At 36.8% G+C, this 24,512-nt stretch overlaps 3 protein-coding genes across 5 annotated transcripts; all 3 read right to left on the bottom strand.

Moving 5' to 3' along the window:
• Positions 1–185: 185 nt before the first annotated feature.
• LOC132164691 (protein DETOXIFICATION 42) lies at positions 186–6,525 on the bottom strand. Of its 3 annotated transcripts, none has more exons than XM_059575242.1 (14): positions 6,089–6,525; positions 5,642–5,774; positions 4,880–5,001; positions 4,301–4,510; positions 3,956–4,140; positions 3,694–3,829; positions 3,503–3,599; positions 3,318–3,418; positions 2,462–2,625; positions 1,444–1,515; positions 1,181–1,297; positions 978–1,073; positions 760–881; positions 186–605 (listed from the first exon to the last, which is right to left on the bottom strand). In XM_059575242.1, exons 2-14 carry the CDS (start codon positions 5,719–5,721, stop codon positions 563–565), a joined length of 1,545 nt encoding a protein of 514 aa, XP_059431225.1. In that variant the 5' UTR covers positions 5,722–5,774; positions 6,089–6,525; the 3' UTR covers positions 186–562. The 3 variants fall into 3 exon arrangements, with proteins under 3 accessions (XP_059431225.1, XP_059431224.1, XP_059431223.1); XM_059575241.1 differs by having other exon boundaries at positions 187–605; positions 5,956–6,525; XM_059575240.1 differs by having other exon boundaries at positions 187–605; positions 6,084–6,524.
• A 3,696-nt stretch (positions 6,526–10,221) lies between these two features.
• Positions 10,222–14,619, bottom strand: LOC132164500 (dicarboxylate transporter 1, chloroplastic). The gene is made up of 3 exons (XM_059575023.1): positions 13,210–14,619; positions 11,693–11,914; positions 10,222–10,892 (listed from the first exon to the last, which is right to left on the bottom strand). The coding sequence occupies exons 1-3, from the start codon at positions 14,323–14,325 to the stop codon at positions 10,530–10,532; spliced, it is 1,701 nt and encodes a 566-aa protein (XP_059431006.1). The 5' UTR covers positions 14,326–14,619; the 3' UTR covers positions 10,222–10,529.
• Positions 14,620–17,180: 2,561 nt separating this feature from the next.
• LOC132164371 (transcription factor MYB46-like) lies at positions 17,181–20,238 on the bottom strand. Its single transcript, XM_059574875.1, has 2 exons — positions 19,893–20,238; positions 17,181–18,070 (listed from the first exon to the last, which is right to left on the bottom strand). Exons 1-2 carry the CDS (start codon positions 20,183–20,185, stop codon positions 17,431–17,433), a joined length of 933 nt encoding a protein of 310 aa, XP_059430858.1. The 5' UTR covers positions 20,186–20,238; the 3' UTR covers positions 17,181–17,430.
• Positions 20,239–24,512: the final 4,274 nt, after the last annotated feature.

Below are 24,512 nucleotides of genomic sequence, written 5' to 3'. Positions count from 1 at the left end.
TTAAATTTTTTGAAATGAACCCGAGTTGAGTCCACTTCCAAATAAGGCCGTTTGTTTGTTTCTGTGTTTTTTCTTGATATATTGTATGACACAAAAATGACTTTAAGAATTACTCTTCGCCAAGTGACTTGAGAGATTCAATCAATAGTATTATGTTCAATTATAGAGATTGTTTCCTTCATGCAAGCTAGAGCAGATTTTTTCCAGAACATGTTAGCACCTTCTGTAGCAATATACAAAACCATAGGAGAAGAAATTGTTGAGGGAAGAAAATGTGAAGGTAAGCCTTAAAAAGCCTTGCAGACGCCTGAAAGAATATTATTACAACATTCCCTAATATTGATTAACATGTAACTATTTTTCATTTCTCTGTATTCATGTTATGAAATTTTTCCAGTTTTTCTGTACAAAGAAGTATCAAGGAGGAGATAATGTTTCAGTCAACCAAGCATGGAGGAGCATGCCACAGAAAGCAGCAAGGAAAGATACCTAACCCAACAAAATGATTCCATGAGAATAAAATCATGGATCAACTTGCTATATATGGAAGCCATAAGTCCATTTAGCTCCGGAGAAACTTCCAAGGACCTGTTCCTGTTCCTATCCTGCAAATGGAGTGGGACAGGATTAATAAGAATCTTTATTTGATAAAAAGAAAACAGTAAGCTTGAATTTGGTTTTAATGGCAAGAACCACACTTTTTCTTAGTAACCTCATGGCCATTTGACAGGGAGGATATATACTAATCAGGAAAATTACCTCCAAAACCCGGCAAATGCTCGAAGACTCATGTAGATTGTCAGCGCAAGCCAGAGACCAATGAATCCATGACTGGAGGAGAGAATAAATAGACATAGAATGCTCATAATAGCCACCATTATCTGGAGAAAGAAGAATGTCATGTTTTTATGTTTTCTTCATGTTATCATAACAATTGTGTTATGTTTTCTTAGAATGGGAAAGGACTATAGACTTGCCATGGAGTAAGCTGAATATGCAAAATCAGATGCTCCGAAGTTGATGCCATCAAAAACAAAGGCCAAGGCATTGATGGGTTGAGTAGCTGCAACAAACTGAAATGAAAAAAAAAAAGAAAAGAAAAAGTTGCTCCTGGATTATTTGGGATCAAACAGTTCAAAAGTGCAAAAGTGCTTTTACTGGTTTCTGACATAAGGAGTACCGGAATGCCTATACTAATGAGGTGGAGGACGTTAACATCGTCCGTAAATAACCGTGCTCCAAAACGCAGTCCCACTCCAAGTATGACGGCAAGCATCAAACCAAGAACCAATCCCAACTGCAGTAAAAGTGCATCACAGGCTCTTAGCAGAACAATCAAATTAGTAAGACATGTATGATCTTCTGACATATGACATGATGCATTCACCGACGTGGGAAGTAGAAAAGAAAAAATAAAAATAAAAAGATTATATGACACAGCACCTGCAATACTCGGGATGCTGCCACTTCAGCCTTGTCATAATCTTTCTTTGCAAATGCACTTGCAAGTATTGCCTGAAAGATAGAAAAGCAACTTAAGTTTACTAGTTTAGTATATGCACACGTGAATTCAGAGAAAAGAACCTAAAGCAATGGAGAGATAAAGTATCAAAAGTAGAAGGGGCAGAGAGATAAAAACACTGAAAAAGATTGCAGCTAAGATCTATAGAAGGTTTTGACGGCTTTAGTCTTCAAACAACATAAGGTCTATCATTAGCCAGGATTGGCATCCTTGTAGAAGGGGCAGAGAGATAAAAACACTATAGTTTTCTTTACTTTCTAAAGTATAACTGATGCTCATTTTCTTAGGGTCTGTTTGGGATTATATTTGAGAAATAGAGCTTTTAAGTTAAAAAGAGCTTTTGGGCAAAAGCTTCATTTTTTAGTTTTTGCCAAAAGTGTGTTTTAACTATTTTTAGGTTTTTTTTACCATTAAAAAAAACTTTTAATTTTTTTACCAAACAAGTACTTTTTTCTTCAAATGGGTTTTTTGAATGTTAAAAGCACTTTTATGCTCTTCAAACGCAATTCCAAACAGGCCTTTAGTCAAAAGGCTGGGCAAGTAACAATCTGGAATTAGATAGTCTTGCAAACGCTGCAGAAAAGGCGAATTTGGTACACATGAAGTCATGTTGAGGAGATCTCAGAAAACCAAAGACAAAATTGCATAACAGTATTTAGCTACTGCCTAAAAATGTCAAGTTATTATTACAGAACTCTACTAAAAATTAAATATACAACGTGATTAGCTTTATAGAAGTTTTTTGCTATGAAGCACAAGAAAAAAAAACATTGGAGATGCTAATGTTTATTGCTTTATTTATCTTCATCTCTTTAGGCCTTTCATGGTTTCTTGGCATATTGGCACTCTACTTCATCCAATGCTTTGAGAAGAGATGAAGATATGTGCAAAAACATTAATTTTTCAGTAGATTCAGCCAATTAAGAAATCATTGCTAACCTGTCCAGCAACAGCTAAGCCATCAGCAAGAAGTGATGTTGCCAACCAAATCTGCAAGCAGACTTGAAATGCAGCCATGGATGTTGATCCCTGGCGTGCAGCCATTGATGCGGCCAGAGTCACACAGAATGTCACAGCAATGACCCTCAATAATAGTAGAAACCCTGGAGTTCAAGCACAAAAAAAGAAAAGACTAATGGGGTATCAACTTTAAAATTTCAATCATTGTTTAATCATCTAATGGTGCAATCTATTAAAATAACCATATCTAATGTTAAGCTAAAAATTCTCTCATCTGAAATGGGTGGAAAGCTTTAATGAAGAGGCCAAAAAATATTTTGAGACAATCAAGCGTCAAGATATTTATAAAGGATTATAACTTTTCATTGAGCTTCCTGATTAAAATCCTTTGGTACTATCATTCTCGATCAAATATAACTTCTCTATTTTAGATACTGATCACAATGTCAACTAAGAAACATGGACTAACAAAAGGCAATGGTGGAACGAGATTGTACCAAATAAGCTATCATGTAAAATTTCACCAATCTTAAGAACATCAGCTAACGCAAACATGAATAAAAGGCAGATAAAAACCAGGAACAACCTCATTGTGGATCTAGTAAATTATGATTTGTCTTTTCCCAATGAAATGGATATTACTTAATTTTCATTCAAATTTCCTACAGCCACTGCTCCATCTAACAAGATGGAACACCTCTGGGATTGCATGAATATCATACAATACCTTGGGCTGTACATTGGGAGAGTGAGGAACCTCAATGGACAAATTTAAGAAATTTTAGGTTAAAGATAGTGTCTAGTTTTTTGGTAAACATTACAATTAGATCCTTACCATTTTTAAGAAATCGACCAAATTGCAGATGTTTGATACTTGGAGGCAAGAGATCAACTTTTGCCATTAATCTCCACAAGAGTATAACTGAAATGAGGTACCTATAACAACCATAAAAATGTTAAACCATTAGAGGCAAGTCCCCTGTCAATTTTAAATGTGGACAAACGTTAAAAAGGACCTACTGAGATATAACATGGGCAATGGCTGCCCCGCTGACACCCAGCCGGAAAACAAATATAAATATTGGGTCTAGTATTATGTTTGTTACATCTCCTGCCACTATAGTATACAAGATTAAAAAAAAATCAGAATATTTTTTATATGTTGAAATAATCAAATCAAAATTGAAGTATTCCAGTTTGTTAAGGTATACCAGTGGCATATAAAGGTGTTTTTGTATCCTTAAATCCGCGAAATACCCCTTGCATGGCCAATGAGAGAAGAACAGCAGGGGCACCAAGTGACCTCAATGTTAAGTACTGGTGCGCAGGGGTTAGCATAGGTGAATCCTATAAAAAAAAAATAATAATAGCGCAATGCCATTATACTTGATATTCAAGGAAACACAAGGAAACTAATAAGACAATCGAGCACAAGTGCAAGAGTTATTTGTTACTTTAACCGAAAGAACTTACGGAACCGACTCCCATGAAATTTAACAGAGGCTTTGCTCCAAATATTAGGAATATGGCCTGTATGAGGCCAAGTATGCCGCCAATGACCAATGCTGACGAGGCAGACGGAATATGCCTTCTTTCATTCTCAATCTTAACTATATCGAAGCTACCGACACTTGACTTGTATGCATTCTCATATGTACCTGACAAAGAAGATCAAAAGGACTATACATGTTTACTATACCAACTTACATAGATAGCTTGTGAAACCAATAAAAAGGATCCAATATACAAAAAGAGGAAAACCAATGTATATTGTTAAGAATGAATAAAGAGTGAAACAATAGAAAATGGAAAACATACCTTTTTTTGGTATCAACTCTTTATGTTCACTGTTTGTTGTTGAACCTGTTTCCAAGTATTCACAATCTTGAGCTTCAGGGCTCACACTTCCAATGGCATCTTCCTCTGCAACAAAAGAGGTTGTGACACTGACAAGTGGGAATATTGCAATCCTTGATGCCTGATTGAATAGAGCAATCGAAACGCCTACAGCAGCAAGCTCCACTGGACCTGTATGGGTTAAGGCAACTTCATTACTCAGTTTCTTCAAAAACAATGGTCTCTGAGACACAAGTATAATAATATCTAGAATGATATCCAGATTTTTTTTGGTCCAATCACAAATACAAGCTGCGTTGTCAACTATTACAGTCTGCTAATGGGCCAATCTTACTGACATGTAATGTGTTAGGCTGTCCTCAACATTATTAATTTGCATTAAAAAAAAAATAGGGCAACTGCAGAAGCACAAGAGTTACCAAAATTTCATAAAAGTAAACAACGCAGAAACATAAGGATGGAATGGTGAAGGAAGATGATTTCTCATTCAGTGCCATGTCTCATAGGCCAAGCAATAACAGTAAAGAGAAATGGAAATACCTATTTGTCCAATGAATGCTGTGTCAACTAGAGAAGCAATTGGGTCAGCTGTCAAAGCCAGTGCAGCTGGCAATGCAATCTGTGCTATTTCTGAACCAAGTTCGTCCAGTTTAAAAATGAGTCTGCTCACAAAATAGAGACATGAGCATTAGCTCTCGCATACAAAGAAAAAGAAAGCCCTAATGATATTTTCTAAAACAAGTCAACCAATTCTCCCCTGTGAAACCCAAATTACCAACAAAACAAGAATGCTTAGCATCAATTAGAGCCTGCTTTATCTGAAAGAGAGTTCCTACTACAGCCGTGGGGCATGCATGGCCCGAATATGTCATTTCCAATTAACTTAAATTTTTGGGATATACGGTAATTTAATAAAATGCATTATTGATTTAAAAGAATACAGCTTAAGGGGGAAATTTTTTTGAAAAAGGAGCTTATTAAGTTGTTTCAAGACCACTTACATGAATATTGATAGATAAACACCTGCAAACATGAGAATCTTAGGAGGGGGAGGGAGAAAAATTACTTGGAAAATTGAAATAATATGTCTATATGTGCATCTACATGTGTAGATAAAAATACATAAAAGAGAATTTTGCCTTGGAGGCTGGTCTAGCAGTCATGTTTGTTGCTTAAAAAGCACACACACAAATAGTCTACGTCTTAATTTTCAAGCCAGAAGGTAACTAAAGAATCAAACACCTCCTAAACAAGAAGTGTATGTATGGCCACACCCACATCCAAATTACTGAAAAAAAATACCTGGCGTTTTTAAAGAAAATGGACATTGGAATTCTTCTTTTGTCCCTGGATGGATACAGATCATCTTCTTCAGCCATCATTAGAGGATGAGTTCACCAAGTTGCCTTTGTAGCAAGCAGACTTAAATCAAAGCCTATGTTGCCACAATAAAAACAAAAGGTCATTAATTGAGCTCCAGACCCTGCAGATTCTATTGTCACTAGTCAATAATATTATATTGAAAAACGAGTAAAAACCTTTGGAGAACCACCAAAGCAAAACAACATATAATTAGTCTGCTTAACGCATTAATGGGTTCAAATTTAAAGTCTCACCTCCCCACCACAGAAAAACATTTCAGCTTTAGAAAATTCAACACCCATTAAAACGTAAGCTTCATTTGTCCTGTTCTCTCTCTCTGTGTGTCAAGATACAAATTCAAAGTCCATCGAGAAAAAAGTACCTTACACTTTCCCAAGAAGTCCAAAGAACTTTCCTATGAAAGTTCCCAACTCAGAAACTCGTATGAGCTCATATATTCAAAGAAACTTGTAATCACAGACATTTCACCTTTGAAACCTCAGAAACCCATTAATAATTCCAAGCCATGAAGGAAAAACAAGAGTTTTGCCTCGATCACTTTCACACAAGAACCTTAACAATAAGAATGGAACATATATACCAACCACAACCTGTGTGTCTTTGTGTTTAATTTGTGTGTGTGTGTGTGAGAGAGAGAGAGAGAGAGGTGAATCTTGTTGTTTTAGAGCAGAAGACGACACGCCTCTAATCCATGGCCACATGGTATAGTGCTTTATTTTAGCAGCTTCGGAGTTTCCCACAAACGAGATGGACATGTGGCAGTATCAGATTCAACTGAAACGCCCATTTGCATCAAAACTGATCCACAACAGCTTCGCGTGGCTATAAGAGGCTGCCAAGTGTTCCTCACTATACCTTCCATGCACAAACTTCAGCGACTCTAGAAAACCATTGAACTAAAGAAGTAAAGGAATTAAAGTACCCCCCACCCCCCCTAATTAATAGTTCAGTAACTACTTGTAATTAATATATATATATATATATATATATATATATCAGTAATATTTCTGATTTTACTGACCAACAAATTAACTTTGTTTCCTTTTTAGTAATGCTATACATTACTTTCTTTTTAGGCCTGGGAACAATGAAGTCCTATTTAATTGGTTATACTTTGGATATTTCATGTATTGGAGCTTAGGCTTTGTTTGGCAAAGCCTTTTTTATTCTTTTGTTACTGTTCATGACAATTTTCCAAGAAAGTAAACATTGAAACATTCTAATTTTTTTTTTCTTCATTTTATTACTATTCAAATAAAAAAATCACTACAAAACAAAATTTCTTCACTTTTTTTATACCAAACATTCTTTTATTTTTTTATTTTTTTATTTTTTTCATATCAATCTACATCAATTATGTGTCTAAAGAAAAAGCTTTGCCAAACAAAGCCTTATTTGTTAGGTAAAATTTTATACTTACGAGTGAATAAAAGTGTTAAAATATTAATTGAATAATTAAATTTATATTTTTTTATTACTTTAAAATTTTAGAATAAATGGTAATTTAATGCATATAATTTCCTTCTTAGTAAAATCTTTTGTGTAAACGAAGAGTTATCATTTGAAAATTAAAAATTATAACTTTTGGTGGTCTTTTGGCCAAGTGGCTTTGGATCCACTCATGTTTAATTCCCAGCCAGTTTTTAACGCTTCACAAGAGGTGCTCTATTTTTCTTTCTTTCTTCTTTTTGTTTTTTCCTTAACATTTGACAGAGGTTATATGTCTTTTCGTAACTTGATTAATAGAAATTCCAGCTGGGCAGTTGCCTTCTTAACACTCTAAAAGCTTCTTTTTTTTAAAAAAAAATGATTTATCACCTTAAATCACAATGGTGAAGGGCTCGGTCGATCCTTCGGCCTTACTCAATCGCTCAGTACAAAAATTTGAGACACTCTCAATGAATGACTCGAGAGAACCTCGGTCGAACGTGTGTCTAAGATCACAAAAATCAGAATAAAACCCTAACATCTATCTCCGGTCTTTCTAAATCTCTTGTTACTCTCAATTTTTTTTTTTACTGATTAAACTAGTTTACAATGGCAAGTTAACATTATAAATTTGAATCATCCACACTTTCATACCCAAAAAGCAAAGAAGTAAATGGTCAATTTTCACTTTTATAGCATTTTTCTTGTTGCACTTTCAACCAATGGCTCCTTTTTTGCCAAACTTTTCCTAGCAGCCAACGTTTTTGTCGTGGAGATGCTCATTAAAGCGAAAACGTAGGCATGGATGTAGACCTAACAACTTTGGAAACCATGGGTGACGTGAATCTACTTTATAGTAAAATCCATAGCATGTGAAATTGAAAATCAGTTCTAGCTATTTGAAGCAAAGAGTAAAGAAGAAGAAGAAAAAAAAAAAAAAAAAACTGCCTTGCTTAGATAACTTCTGCTCAACTATCTTTGTAACTTGTACAACAAGGAAAACGTCTTATAAAAACCCAGTTTCATCTAGTAAAAACGTGAAATTTAACACTCATTAACTCTGTTATAATTCTCCCTCTTTATACGGGCTAATGTAAAATTGAGATGTTGCGACCTTTACTTATTACGTAAAAATTACGTGTTTTAAGAACATATATCAGTTTAATAGACTGAATTTAAGAAAAGTCTGCCGACTCAATTGAGAGAAAAGCTTTATTCGGAAAACTTTTTCGATGGTCATTCACTGCTGTAGTTGAAAGGAAATTGTTTTGATTGATGGATTACCTACGCAAATGGTAACCAAGAGTCAATAAGTAGAAGATTCTGTTCAACCACAATGTTTTCCTTGCCGTAGGCTGCTATGAAAAGATGTTTTTTTCTCAACTAAAAATCTAACCACTAGATGAGGGTACTCATTCGCTGGCATAATCTTTAATTGAATAATGGGGGAATTTGATGCCCATGAATCCGAAAAGACTAGAATATGGCTTTGGTCATGATAAAAAAGCAAAATTTAAAGCAGAAAAAAGTCACATTATTCGTGCAATTAATATTTTTGTGACCATCATAGACTTTTGATGTTTAGAATAATGAAAAGTGGGCATTATGATCAGTAGATAATTGTAGGTCCATTCTTTGCTTTTTAAAAAGTCATTCATTTTTCACCACATACACGCGCATACATACGTAATTAAGCAAGACTAAATATGAATTTTGCAATAAAAAAATGCTGAGCAAATCATGGCTTCAAAGAAACTTCCTATGTATTGCTCCCCCCCCAAAAAAAAAAAAAAAAAAAGGGAAAGGAAAACAAACAACAAAACAATTATAAGAGAGGGTCTTTGTTATTTTTAATTCTCAAAGTTTTTTTTTTTTTAAAAAAAAAATTATTGAAAATGTTTCCGAGCACTAAATGAGAAGCAACATATTTTACAACCGAGTGTGCCTAAAAATTAGGCACGGGACATGGTGTCCCATCAAAGCCATTATGTGAGCCTTCCACTTCAACTTGTCTACTCTATCTTATCTTCCATATTCCCACCACCTGAAAATAACGTAATCTTAGATAAAAGTGACGTCAATATAGTGCTGGCAGTAGTATGATTTGTGGTCCGTGTGAAAGAGAATAGAAAGAAAGAAAAATACGTATGGAAAGAGGAGCATCTGCCTGAAGATTCTCTTATTATTTTTACGTTGTTAACTTTGTTGGAAAATATGTATGGGAAAGAGGAAAAAAATAAATTGTTTAGAATTTTGTTATTAAAAAATTACGAACTAAGAGTATCTCCAGCAGTGTAACTAAAATAGAAATATTAACTACATTTAACTATTTATGTCATTTTTTTTGCTCCAACAGAATAACTTCATATTTGCTATTATACATTAACTGCTACAATGAATAGCTTTATATTGCTATTCACTGTAGCACATTAGATTGTTGAATATAATATTATTTCCACATTATTTTCTCTCTCTTCTCTCTCTCCCTCAATGTTACTCTCTCCTCTCTTCTCTGTTCATGAATTTATGATATAAATTCAAGTCTTTTGAATCACTAAAAACTCAAAAAAAAAAAAAAAAAAAAGAAAAAAGAATAGCATGCATATAATTGACAAACTAAAAATAGAAAAATAAAAATAACACACAGGTATGCTACGTGAATCAATTCTATTGCAATTTACAAGATGATGCAAAAGTGGTTGCGGATATAAAAAAAAAAAACAAAAAATAATAAAAAAATATATATATTTAATAAAATAAAGAATGAAATAAAAAATTTGTTAGAGTTAATATTAAAAAATGAGTAGTTAAAATAGAGAATTGTGCTTTTTAACTAGGTAAAATACCTCTTACTGCAGGAAATGCTTTAGGATGCTTTTTAAAAAAGCATACGCTAAACTTCAATGGGCTGGCGGCTGCCTGAGTACCGATTGAGGATCTAATTCCCAGCTCTTTTGTACTTTGCACCCAAAAAGCCCAACATCAAAGCAAGCTGACTTTAAGCCCAACACACAGTGGACAGAGATTCGAGCCTCACTTGCTCCACACCACAGGAAAAACAAAAAACACAATGAAAGGGTAACAGGAAGAGAGATTTATTCAATGATCCAAGTAATCACTTGTCATAAATTGCAGGCAATTGCTTGCCACATCAAAATTTCGGATACAAATTCTAATTTCTAAATGGACCTCGTCTGTATACCATTTTTTCCCCCCTAAGGTCTGTCCGCCAAAGCAACCAAAAGATTATTTCTAAGATATGCAATCAAAAATGATAAGCAACATCAACGTGAAAGGGAAAATTGCATCTGAGGGTGAACAAAAATCTGAAATTACTGGGGTTGGGGTTGGGGTCGGCAAATTCTAACGACCGGCTCCTTTACCACAAGCCAATGAACTTCCACCAAACCCCTCCGACTCCTAGCCAAATGATAATGTTGACAACAGAAATGAGGAATCCGTAGCCCCACCATTTGGCAAGAGGGACATAGTTGGCACCATAGAAAACAGGAGCTGACCCAATGCCGTAGTGGGTAAGGCCGCCCATGAGGTTTGAGAGGAAGGCGAGCACCATGGCTCCGAATAATGGTGGAGTGCCAAGAGCACTAGAAACAGATAGGAAGGCTGTAAACATGGCACCAATGTGAGCAGCTCCGCTTGCAAAGAAGTAGTGAGAGTAGAAATAGAGAAGAACCAGAATGCCAAAAGATAGCTGCCATGAAAGACCCAATCCACCAACAAACTGTACAAAAAGATAGATGGTGTTAGCGAATACTTTTTGCTTAAATAGATTATTGATCACAGTTTTGAATTAATTACCATGCAAATATCAAGGCAGCATTTTCCAAGCAAAAGTATAAATGATGCAAATTTTTAGGGTAAGACCCATATGATATAATAAAATAAATCATTCTATATCCCATTACGGAAAAAATGAATGTTTTCTTGACAATCCTTGCAAGAGTGATTGATTAGTCTTTATGAGTGGCTAACAGTAAGACTGCTCCTATGAATAAAAGATCTCAAGTAATCTATTGAACCCAATGATGAAACTTTGATACTATTATCATTCACAGGATTAAAAATCAAATAATGCATTTGGCATTATTCTTAGGAAAAAAAGAGAAGGGCCAGGTTGCACAACCAACTTCCAGTATTGTTTCCAATCTCAGACATGTAAAGATATATTACAGAACAGTAGGCTTCAATTTAAAAAAGGGTTTTAGTGATGAATCTCTTACAGAAGTTGGGATGTGGAATATAAAATCTAGACACTTAACTGACGTCCGAATTGCTTTCGCAGCATCAAAACCGGCACAAATTGTCCGGTTACACATTCAAACTCATAACAGAAATAGCAAAATTAGAAACAGAGATGTCCAGGACACATCACAACAAATGGAGCAAAACTGACTCATCTAATAGTTATAAATCAACCAAGAACAGTAAAATTTCAAGCGCTTCAATGTCAGCAACCTATCTTTTGCATGATTGAGAAACGGGACACACAAGGAGATACCAGTAAGAAAAAGAGAGACAAACCTTGACTACAGATTGGCTGAACCAGGAGATGAGACCATATTTGTTTAGATACCCAGCCATTGCAATGAGGGCAGCAAACCACGTAAGGGTATCCCAGGCAACTGATTCAGCTAAGCACTCCTTCCATGTCACAACTCCAGTCACCAGGAGGACCGATAATCCAAGAATGGCAGCAGTGACGGCATCCACATTCAGCATCCCACCAAAAATCCAGAGCCCCACCTGATATAGTAGAAAACAGAGGAGAGAAGTATTACTATAAAAACGTATGGAGAAGTTAAATAGACATATATAGCACTGCATACAAATTGACAACAGCATGAGGTTGGCGATGCATTTGTCTAAATGCAATATAAGGCATGAACTCAACACCTGTCAAATTGCATTAACAAGGGAAGAAATAATACAACTTCAAGTTGATAATTAAGTTGGCATCAACCAACAAGCAAAACCATGACCGAAACGGTTTTACCCTGTAACTTACTACGGTGATGATCAATCCAAAACCGCATTCAATCATCCATTGAAGAACCAGATTTAGGTTCAAATTCCCTTGCCGAAGGCAAAAGCATGAGCGCCAGCAACCTCTGTAACCCACTGATCACTTTTAAGTAAGAAAGCCCATACTTTAAAAGCACCAACCCACTTCAATGACCTTCAATTTCAACCCAAAAACCCCAATGCCACATCATGGACAGGGATTTACCGTAATTTACTAGAAATCCAATCCCAATAACAAGACTAGGAGATAGCTGACAAGTGTTCAATACTTGCCATAAGAAAAAAGATTCACTTGCCAAACGAACCTATGTAGTGAAACCCTCAAGATTTCCAAAAATTAGCTTCTTTTGTATTATCCCACTCAAAGCACCCCCCACAACAATCAGCGAGAAAGAAGATGAATTACCCTGCCCAAAATCAGACTAACTTTCAAAGCTCTAGAAACTAGCACGTTGTTGACACAAAAAAGAAGAGACAAGATAAAGCACAGCATCCTTCCCCTCCACTCTACCCCAAATTGCATTCTCCCCAATCAACCGAGAATCCCTACTGAATTGATACACTTGAATGCAACAAAAAGATCAATTCCCATATGATTTCCTCCTAAGAGTAGATACATTTGTTACCAACAAGAACACCAACCAAAATTTCTGTGCATCTCCATTTGAAACGAGAAAATCACTTGAAGAACAATCCATTTTCAATTTACTGGCAAGGACTGTTGCAATATGCATACAGGCAATAAACATAGAGCTAATGACATGATCATTAAAAGTAGCAAACTGATGTTAAAGAAAGCAACAACAGGATAAAACTTGAGGTAACAAACTAAACAATTAATATAGTACTTCTAGGAAAGACATCTTGTCAATGAAAACAAGCATATTAAGGAAGTTCAATGATAGATTGCATGGCACTACATCCAATCATTATTACCCGGAACTAAAAATAGAAAAAAAAGCATTATAAAAAAAAAAAAAACCAATACATTTGAAAATAAAAGAAAGATTTAATACCGTAAGAAGCAGAGTCCCAGCCATAATAATCTCATTCTTACTCATGGGGCCCATCTGCGACAGCTTCTCCTTTGCCAATTTCGGCGCGTCAGGGCTGCTCTTCACCGTCGGCGGGTAAATGACGTAGAGAATCGATGGCACCACAATCAACGACACCAAGCCTGGCACGATTGCCGCCTTCGCCCAATCGGTCCACCCAATCGTCTGCTTGATCGTGTTGAGTGTGAGGTTCGCGGCCAGCGGGTTCGCTGCCATCGCCGTCAGGAACATCGCCGACGATATCACCGAGGTCTGGAAGCAAGTAAGCATCAGCCACGACCCCAGCCGTTCCTCGGTCCCGTCGCCGACGTTGCTACCGCACGCGACGCACAGCGACTTCACCAGCGGGAGGAAGATCCCGCCGGCCCTCGCCGACACCGACGGAATTGCCGGCGCCAAGAGCGCCTCGCTGAACACCAAGCTGTACCCTAACCCTAACGACGAGCTCCCAAACAAGGACACGAACTGGTATGCGATTCGGTTCCCCAACCCGGTCTTGATGAACCCGCGCGCGAAGAAGAAGGCTAGCGCGATGAGCCAGGGGATCGGGTCGCCAAAGGCCGAGAAGGCGGCAGCGAAGGTCAGTGTCTTGGTGAGCACCGACGCGCCCAGGCCCATCAGAGCCACGGCGCCGAGAGGCAAGGGCTGCGTGATGATCCCGACGATGGTGGCGAGGAAGATGGCGAGCAACTGCCAGGCGTTGCGCGATACTCCCGACGGAACCGGCACGAACCAGAGGATAACCCCCGTCAAAATCGAAGCCAGTAGTGGCTTAATTGCGGCGCCTTGCCACGGCGGCGAAGGAGGCTTCGCCGCCACAGCCGCGCCACCACTAGCGGCGGATCTGACGGAAAATTTAGTGTCATTGGAATGGTAAGGGTTAGGTTTAGGGTGTGTTTGGAATAGGGAAGTGGAAGCGGATTTGGTTAGAGAAAGGGAATTGGGGTGTCGTGAGAAATGGGAAGGGGTGGAGATGGAGCGGAATTGAGCGGCGAAGCGAGTGGGTTTGCGGGAACGGAGGGAAGGGAGGGAGGGAGGGGCTAAGGAGAGTGAGGAGGTGAGAGCGATCGACGCCATGTCGTTTTGGTGGCGGAGATCTGTCTCTGAGTGACTGCGAGTGTGACTCAGCGGGTGCGTGGGGTTATAGAAATGTGTTTGTGGAGGAGGCGGGGTCTGTGAGGGAGGGAACGTGGGCGGTCGGATGAGGATCGGAGGGTGGGAGTGGTGTGGGGAATATCCGGGGTTTTGACTTTTTTCGGTTGGGTTTTGGAGCTTTTCTTGTCTCGTGAATGACGTCGTGAGGTTGAAATGTCCGCCACAGGCCACAGATCCTCTGTGTCACCGGCCAGCTTGGAGCTTTCAGTTCTGTGAGAGAGAGAGAGTCTCCTTTGCCACGTGGCTGGTTTCTATTGAGTCTCTACTAGAGTTCGAGCAAGCTTTTTGGTGACGTGGACGGGATGACGGATTCCAGTAATCGCTATGTGATGTTACGTGGCGTCGCGGTAGTGGAGGGAGATATCTACAGCTGGCGTAGGCGTATTTGGCGCTTGGGTTTGGTGATGAGGTGGGTGACCAAAAAGTGGATTCTGGAAAGGGTCAGCAGGAGATCTGAGGCCAGTGTTGCCGTGTTGCCGTTGGTTCGGATACGCGAGGGAAAATGGCGAAATTGGCCCTGAGAGTGAGAACTAAGTAAGAAGTGGCAGTGTGGCAGGCTGGCAGCATAGATTTTGCATGTGCAGTGTGTTGCGAGTAACTCGGCAACGTGGGGGATTTTGCTGACGAACAGCGAAGGGACGAGGGACCACGCTGTCATTGAACCTTCGTCCTTTCTGAACGACCAAGAGTATGAAATGGAATTATGTAACCTAAAGGCCAACTTGGACTTAACCAGCAACCTCATCAGTCCACGTGGTAAAACAAAAGCCTAATTTTTTTTTAAAAAAAAAATTATTATTGTATAAGATTCCAACCGTTATTCAAACTTCTGATCCTAGGTGGTGCTTACCTTCAGATGGTATAATCACTATGGGTAAAGATATTCACCACGCCTGGCGTGCATCAACAGTGATGCACGCCAGGCACAAAATTTTTTTTTTTTTTTTTTAAAATTTTGTATCGGCGTACATGCACGCCGCTGCCATCTATCTTTACCCACACCACTATAGACCTATCGAGTAATGATGTAGCATGGCGGCGGCACGCCGACGCACGCCAAGCAGCAAAAATTTTTTTTTTTTTTTTTTTTTTAAAAAAATAATAAAATAATAATAAAAAAAAATTTTGTGCCTGGCGTGCATCACTGTTGATGCACGCCAGGCGTGCTTTCCATCATTACTCCTGACTGACAATCAAATCTTCGAGACCTGGGCTTTAGTCTGGGATTCCATGAGTGGGCTGGGCTAAAGTTGGGATTCCAAGAAAGGCCTTTTAACATGCTGAGGCATTGGGCTTTCTGTATTGAGGCCCAAATATTGGTTAAAGAACCAAACTGGATGATGATGATGAGCCATAGAGAAGCATGCTTCTGTATGAATGTATTCCATCATTCCATGTATACTTTCACGACAAAAGCAATTGAAACGTCCAAATCCAAGACGTTTAGATTTGTGAAAAAAGTCAAACACATGAAAATCCACGTTATCATCGGTCAGCATGTCGCTTTCAAGGAAAACAACGTACCTTGCAAATTTCCAAGTTGAATAATTAATCCTCCCATGAATGTTAGTTATCGCTGATCAAAAATCTAAAGGCAAATCATTTTCAAGAGCACTTACTTCATCTCTCATTCTACCCCAAACTAGCCGCCTCCTCTTTATAACTAAATTGCTATAATTTTTATTCCAATTTTTTTCTTTTTTTAAATATTATATGATACTTAATGCATCACTCACGATTTTTTTTAGAATTTTTCGTTAATTCTTAATAAAGAAAAATAAAATAAAATAAAATAAATGACCTTGCCCACATCGTGGGTGTTTTTTTTTTTTTCCTATTCTTTTCTTAATTTTTTAAACTAAGGGCATGGTTTTATTTTTAGGGGGTCATTAAAAGGGCACAAGAGTAAGTAAGTAAAGTTTTCCTTTAAATTTACTTGTCAAATTTATTTTTTTCCCATGTTGTGCTACCTACTACTCATATACTTCAAATGCATGTTTTCCTCCTAGTGAGGTCATTTTCCAAGATTGCTTTGTATTCACTTCATGAGTGAGGTTTTCATTAGCATGGCCAAATTTCTCTTTGCACACTTATATTTGTCAAATTGAATAACAAGGTGACAAAATGTTGTAATCTTTAGCCATCCCAATGAAAGGCATAGAGTTGTAGTTACTGCCTAATTCCAACCACAATATGGGCTAACTAACTAATAAAATAATTGGGGGTGAGAAAGATGTTACAATGAGAGCAAGCTGACTAAATGTTCTTTAATGGTGAATTCGGGTCCAAGTGGACGTCTCAACTAAATGATTAAACCCCATTAGAAGAAAAATGATCCACATGCACTCTGCTTGGAGAGAGAGAGAGAGAGACAGAGAGAAAAAGGAGAGGCTGAGACAAAGACAGAGAATCTTCCCATTTTCATCAAAGTGTTGTACAGCCAGCCTACTTATCTTCCACTCATAACAACTTTCTCCTCCCCACACATATTTTTGTACACCCATCTCATCATACTACTACGACTTGTGTATATCAATTTTGGCACAAAAACTACCCAAATCTACTTAAAGTTTTGATTGGGATTTTGTTATTATACTATACAAACGTTCAAATTTTACAGAAATTCAGACAGTTTAAGAAAAAAAAGTTGTCAGATTGAGGCAAGCGGGATGCATGCATGCATATGGTACATAAGAAGAAGAATTCATGGTCACCAATATATATATATATACACACATATACCTCTCAAAGTGTGACCTTTATTTCAGACCCTTTTATGCAGTACAGCAAAAGAAAAACTGTGTAATTGTAAAGGCAAACAACAAAAGCTATAGAGTACTAGGTTGTTATAAACAATGCTTTTTTTTTTTTTCTTACTTTCCTAATTAAGAAGGGTTTGGATATTGGGAGAATATCTATGAAAGGGAAGAGCTAATTAAGAGTTTCACATAAAAAAAAATATACATATTAAAAAAAAAAAAAAAAAAAAAGGAAAATATTTGGGAGGTGGGTCGATCCCCCAATGGATTACTGAACTTGGAAATCAAGGAAAGCGAAGGAGGGAACATCGTTCATCAACTCCTCCAAATCCCATTCCCCCATTCTAAGCTCATCTACTTCCCAATAATTTCCAATCCGAGATAGGTTTTCTGTTCTGTTATTCATGGTGGTATTACTCGTTGCCTTCTTGTATCCGTTAGTTTCAGTACTTTTTGCTTTTTCTTCAATGCTCACACTCTCTAATGGAGGAACAAACATCTCCCCATCTAACCCAAAAACCCCATTTCCGCCATGAAAGCTATGATCTCCACATACACCAATCTGATGATGATGATGATGATGATGAGTCATGTATTGGGGAACTGCATTAAGATACCCATTACTTGACATGTTCAAGCCATGCTCGAGCACATGCGACGATATTGGATCATTAATCATGTGGTTCATGGCCATGGCAGATGATGATGATGATGAATCCATGTACATGGGCATGATGATGCCTTGTGATCCCCCCATAACATGATCTTTAGGCGATGATGAGTCGCTTGTGTTTGGAGATGGTATGGATGACGTCAAGTTCTTTAGCCTTTTCTTTATTGTTGAATTCCAGAAGTTCTTTATCTCGTTGTCCGTGCGTCCAGGCAAGCGTGCAGCAATTTGAGACCACCTACGAAATAGAAACAAACAATAAATATGAAGTGTCAATTTTAGTTAAATAAAGTGATGTGGATGCATGCTTCTAGCTTTATGCGTATATATGAATTTCATGCATGCCAATTAATTTTATAAAGCAAAAGGGTGAGGATGTGTTTTCAAGGCAGACATAGACACCAAAGGCACTGGTTTTCTTTTTAGTCAATTTATTAATTTGTCTCTCATCACAAGGAGTATATAAAAAGCAAAGTTATATGAAGACTAGTCATGTAGGTAGGGAGATTTAATTATTTTTGTGTATTATAAATGCATGTTTTTCATGAAACCTTGAATATTCCTGAAAAACAAATATATTTATATATTATATATAGGTTTTGGAGTATCATTAACTCAAAGAGCAGCTGTAGACATCGGAGGACCAATGTCCTTTTCTGCTTTACTTGTCCACAAGGAATATATTATATTTCTATTAGATATATATAAGCTGTAGACATCGGAGGGCCAATGTCCTTTTCTGCATTACTTGTCCACAAGGAGTATATATATATATATAAAACTATCATGCATCCCTTGAAAAGCAGAAAAGAAATATTAGTCCCTGAATAAATACATCCGTACAGAAAAAATTAACAATTAAGTACATAATATATTAAGTCCAAACTAGGATTTTTAAGTGTAGGTGGCAAAACGAAAAAGAAACAAAAAAGAAAATAGAGGGATAAAAAATTGAAGTTTTTTTAATGACGAGAATTTTTTTTTAAGACAGGACCACTTTGTGTACATACCTATGTGAAGCGAACCCTTCCACATGAATTGGATAGCTTCACCGGTGGGTGTAGCCCCAAAGAAAAAAAAAAAAAAAAATGGAGATCACATTGAAGTTTGGGGGTTTACGCCCCTATATATATATATATATATATATGTGAGTCTATGTACGTATGCATGTACATGGTATGTATGTGTGCGCATAAATCTGAAGCTTTATGATCAGGAGAATGTACAAATTAATTACATGGTCATATATAGTCGATGGCTAATAGCAACTTCTGGGTCAGGTTTGGATGATGATATGATATTTAGAACAAAGAGTGATTATGAGCTTTTTTGTCTGGTTGCTCTTGTTCTTTCCTTTCCCGGAACTAATGATTTTCTTTTGTCGGTTCAAGAAGTTTTCATGATAAGAATGATTCAGATAAGTGGCATTATGCATCCGCTTCTGTTAGTGTTTATTACATTTACCAGTAAAATAATCGCCATGTTTATGCCATGTATGCATATAGCACATATATAATGCCATCACAGCACTATATATAAGGTTGTATTTTCCCCACCTCTTGCATAGAAAATTGATATAAATAAATTGTAGAGAAACCAGTTTGTCAATATTCTAAGTTATAAAACTACCAAATTAGTTACCTCACCTTTTTTTTTTGAGTTAGATAAAATTTTATTTTAATGCAAAAAGGGTGGGTGGGTGGATGGATTCCACCGGTGACATCAATTATCTTGATCTATAACGTTGACATAACAGTCTTAACCAATCATCTAAGGAGTTCGTTGAAACCATCGTATTAACATTATAAGATAAAAATGTAATTTTTGTTACTTGAGGACTAAGAAAAGGGCCGTTAAAAATGACGGTTTTTGAAGCAATCTACAAGTGACCAGCTCGATGCTTGAGGTGCTCACACCTACCACAGCAACAAGAGATTTTAGATGCCAAGCAGGGAAGATTGTGCAGTGAATATATATATATATATATATATATATATATATATATATATAGTACGTAGACAGAATTATAAGCATGCAAATGTAAGAGATGGGGAAAGAACCTGTTGCCAAGAAGGGAGTGCAAATGGATGATGAGGGATTCTTCTTGGGAAGAGAAGGCGCCTCGCTTAAGGTCAGGCCTGAGGTAATTAATCCAACGAAGGCGACAGCTCTTCCCGCACCTCTGGAGGCCGGCATTTCTGGCGACATCACTCCAACAACCTTGTCCATTGTTGAGCATGTAATTCATGAGCTTGTCATCCTCCTCCGGCGACCACAACCCCTTCCTTAGCTTGTTGTTGTTGTTGTCTTTATTCCCGGCGGCTGCGCCTGAGGAGGGCTCTGGCTTCCTCATTTTGAGAGGCCGTGGATGGTGGATGGATGGCGGATATCCTCCGGTATAATCAATTGGTGCTCTATATATCTCCCAACAGGGTCGGTGTAGCTCAGTGAATACTTTATAGACAAAGAGCCACAGAGAGAGAGAGAGAGAAATAGAGGAGGCTTCATGAAGTGGGAAAAATGATCATGATGACATTGATGGTTGTGGGGTTTGCTTAGAATATAGGGAAGAGAGAGAGAGAGAGGGGGGGATTGGTTGATGGGTCTGAGTAGAAAACGGTTTGGAGGGGGACCTCTGTGAGAGAGAGAGAGAGGTTGTCGTCTTGTCTTTGACTCCATGACTCCATGAGCTTTGTCTTTTTCTAATACAAATCTCTTCGTTCGCTCACATGATACTCATCAAAAAATATACGAACACTTTGTTTTCTAACCAAGCCAAGGTATTTGCTTCCACTTCACATAATCTCTCTCTCGCATTCATGCAGCGCACACGTGTATCTTACGGTATAAAAATATAATAATGATGATAATATTGCACGTGGCGCATGCTCAATCGGTCCAAATCATATATAGTTTCGTATTCCTGATTGGCTTAAATTTTATGCAGAGCTTCAATTCATAAGGAAAAGTAGAAATTACTCCATTATATATATATATATATATATATATATACACACACAACATTATATTATACCTTAAAAGATTTTGGAAAAATCCTTTAGGATTAATGTAAAAGTGTTACGTACCCACATTACGATTATAATTCACCATACAATTACTTATAAAGTCCCGTATTAGTTAATAAGGAACCAATGTTGGCCGGGGACTTTAAACTCTCAAGCATGGGTGGAAACGAAAAATTCTAATGAGGAATAATTAACGACTTTTGAGATTTGCCTTCTAAAAATATGGATTTTAAGGGTATTTTAAAAATTTTGGAGGGGTTGAAGCCGCTCAAGATACCAATTCTCATTGTAGAACTAACTTTTTTAAGTGTCACAATTAAAAGTTTTATATTTATTTATAGAGAAATGTCAAGAATCATACTTTTATTTCACTTTAAAAAAGCATCATTAGTTTATATATATATATTCAAGAACTGTTTAGCAATGAGTCAGGCTTGCAAAACGTGTTGGTGTGTCGAGTTTGTGTCAATCCGTTTATGTTATGAACCCGTTTATGCCAAACCCAAACATGACACGTTTTCTTAACGAGTAATACGACACAACACATGTAACTCATTTAGATAAACGTGTCGTGTCGAATTGACACGACCTGTGAACACGTTTAATTTAAATGTTAATAGATTGCAATCCGACACGACCTGACCCGTGAACACATTTAAAGTCATTTTAATTTTTATAGCCAAACCAAAATGACAAAATCCCAGCAACCAAGCAAAAAAAAATAAAAAAAATAAAAAAATATATATGGGTCAAACGTGTCAATCGGTCCGTGAACTCGCGGGTTGACACAACTCAACACGTTTATTAAATGTTTCATAAACGGATAACTCGTTTACGACCTGAACCCGTTTAACCTAAACCTTACGTGTGGGGTTCACGTGTCGCAAGTTAATTAAATTACCAGCCCTAGCAATGACACATTAACAAAATAAGATAAGATGTTATATATAACATTAATACTCTTAATTTATATAATCCAGATTGACTTAATTAGGGTGCGTTTGGGAGTGCGTTTTCAAAAAAATAATCTACGATTTTAAACAAAATCGCAACTTTAGGGTGTTTGGGATTGCGATTTTAAAAACGCAAATTTTAAAATGGCAAAAAAATCTGCGATTTCCATAAGCTGATTAGAGGGTGCTTATTTGAAAAAGTGCGAATTTAAAACAAAATTACAATTTCTATTAAAAAGATATTTGACGCAATAGTTACCTTTTTTAGAACGGGAATGAAAAAAATACCAAGAATACCCACCTAAAATATATTAAAACCCTTCTTTTCTCTTTTTTTTTTTTCTTCATCCTCTTTGTCTTGTTTATCCTTATTGGTAATTTGGTCATGAAACCGCAATTATATGCTAATGTTATCCAAACACTCAATTGATAAAAAAAGTACTTTTTAGTATGTTTTACTAAACGCCTGTGTGATTTTAAAAAGTAGCGATTTTAAAAACGTAATTTTTAAAAATGCAATTTTTAAAATCGCACTTATTAAAATCGCACACTCCCAAACGGGCCCTTAATGTAAGATTTAGTACACACATTTATATTAGTCTTAATTAGTTAGTTCAAATCCCACATACTTATAAAAACAAAAAAACAAAAAAAAAAAAAAATCACACACAGAATGTACAAAAACTTTATGGTGAGGTGATATAGAACTATAGAAAATAATCATTTCTTTTAACTTTATCTTTTTGTGCAATTGAAGCCACGCAAAATCTCCTATTCTCTTTCTCTCTATCTCTCTCTCCTCATTATAGTATGGAAACCTATAAATTAATCAGAAAGCAGGACACATAATTAGTCTTCTAGAACGTAATTACCTAATTCAAGACTGAAATAGATTTCTATAAATCTGCCGACTGCCGATCCGATCCTGTGGCTGTGGTGGTTAATTAAAGTGGTGACGAGACAATCTAAAACTTGTCAAAATTATATGGTGGCATAACAATACTAAAAGGGCCACCTCATAATTTGTTTTCATTATACATGGGAATCGTCAAAAATTACTGAGACAAATATCAACATCTGTCAAAGGTCTTTAACTAATTATTAATGACGACGTAGAATCTTCCCCAGAGAAGTAGACTAATGACTAGTGGCAAAAACAGGAAATTCATTGAAAGATGTGTTAACGTTGTTCCTGCGAGGATGAAAATCCCACGGAGAAAATCTGTCTAAAATGGTAGAAGGGGCTAAAAACTTGATGATCTGACCAATGTTCCCCTATATATTTTTATTTTTTATTTTTTATATATAGGCTTTTATACACCTATTTGTGCGAGTTGTCATGAAGTTATCACCCTTCAAGGAAGTACAAATAAAATATGTCTCTTTCACTCTCCCTGTCCAGAAACATTTCCTATGAACATCTGTTTTTTAACTTAATTAGTGAGCCAACTGAAGCAGAGGGAGGAAGTTTTTTTTTTTTTTTTTTTTTTTTTTTTCTAAATATTTTTTCCTTTTTGGTTGCAACTTGGAAGTTAGATTTATTGTGTTCTTGTTCTCTTCACCCCGAACATGCCTTCTCCAGCCCCCACCTTCCTCAGCCGTGTATCCAAGTACATGTCATCTATCCCCACCACCGTGTGTACGTACAACTCACGTGTTGTTGTCACGATGTGTGCCGCTTCTCCGCTTTGGCTTCCACAACAGATCCCTGGCTCCCCTGTTCTTTCAACAATGCATGCATGTCCATTGTTGGTACTCCTATTTTGTCTATATAGAGACCTTGGGATCAAGTTGCATACCTAAATGCGATATTTCATATGCCTTTAATTATTGCTCAAGCCCCACAATGCATAAGGTGGTCCAAAAAAATAATAACTTTTTTTAAAAAATATATATGTATTTTTTTATAAAATAAACCTTAAAATTATGATTTTTTTTGCCCCCTCTTCCTCCCCATTTTTTTTTTTTTTTTCTTAAAAAAAAAAATTCCGTCCTCCCAATTTAAAAGGTCTAGTTCCGCCCTTGGTTAAGATATATTGAACTGGATTGGGCAAACCTTTTGACCCATTCTCAATAATCTTTAGGTATTATTTGTAGTGTGCTACTTGTTTTGTGGTGTTTGTTAGGATACCCGCTCATTTTCTTTGTTTTTCTTTTGATGCCGAAAAGTTGAAAGGAAATCTAAAAGTTCCAAGGAATGTGAGCAAGTGATCGATCGATGTCATACATGGGACCAAAATTGTAAACACCCCATCAAGTGTGTAGGAGCCAGGAGGAACAATGAGCTTCAATCATCAAATTAAGCACTATTTCTTGAGCCGGGTATGTGTCAATCTATGATTTGTTTGTGATTAAGTCAGAGATTAAGAAATCTTGACATCTAAATTATGCAGTCATATCAGCATATAGGTCAAATTATATTGTTGGTAACATGTCATTTTATTGAGTTCAATTGGCTTCATTATCAATCAAAGTAAAGGCAAATGCAATTTGCCGTGCAAAAGAAAGAAGATAATATACTCACGGTCCAAAAAAAACATTAGCACCTATGAGCATCTTTATAATCCAGTCACTCAATGTAAGCAATTGTTACGATCATAAGTGTCAGTGTCATGCATGGTTCAAAGCACATTTTTAACCGTTTCTTTTTATAAGTCGTTCTACTTGAAGTTTGTATAATTTTATATCAGAGTCGGGCACA

Source organism: Corylus avellana, chromosome ca10 (assembly GCF_901000735.1).
Source record: "Corylus avellana chromosome ca10, CavTom2PMs-1.0".
NCBI lineage: Eukaryota > Viridiplantae > Streptophyta > Magnoliopsida > Fagales > Betulaceae > Corylus > Corylus avellana.
Note: the sequence above shows the minus strand (reverse complement) of the source record. Positions and strands in the feature narration are given on the sequence as shown.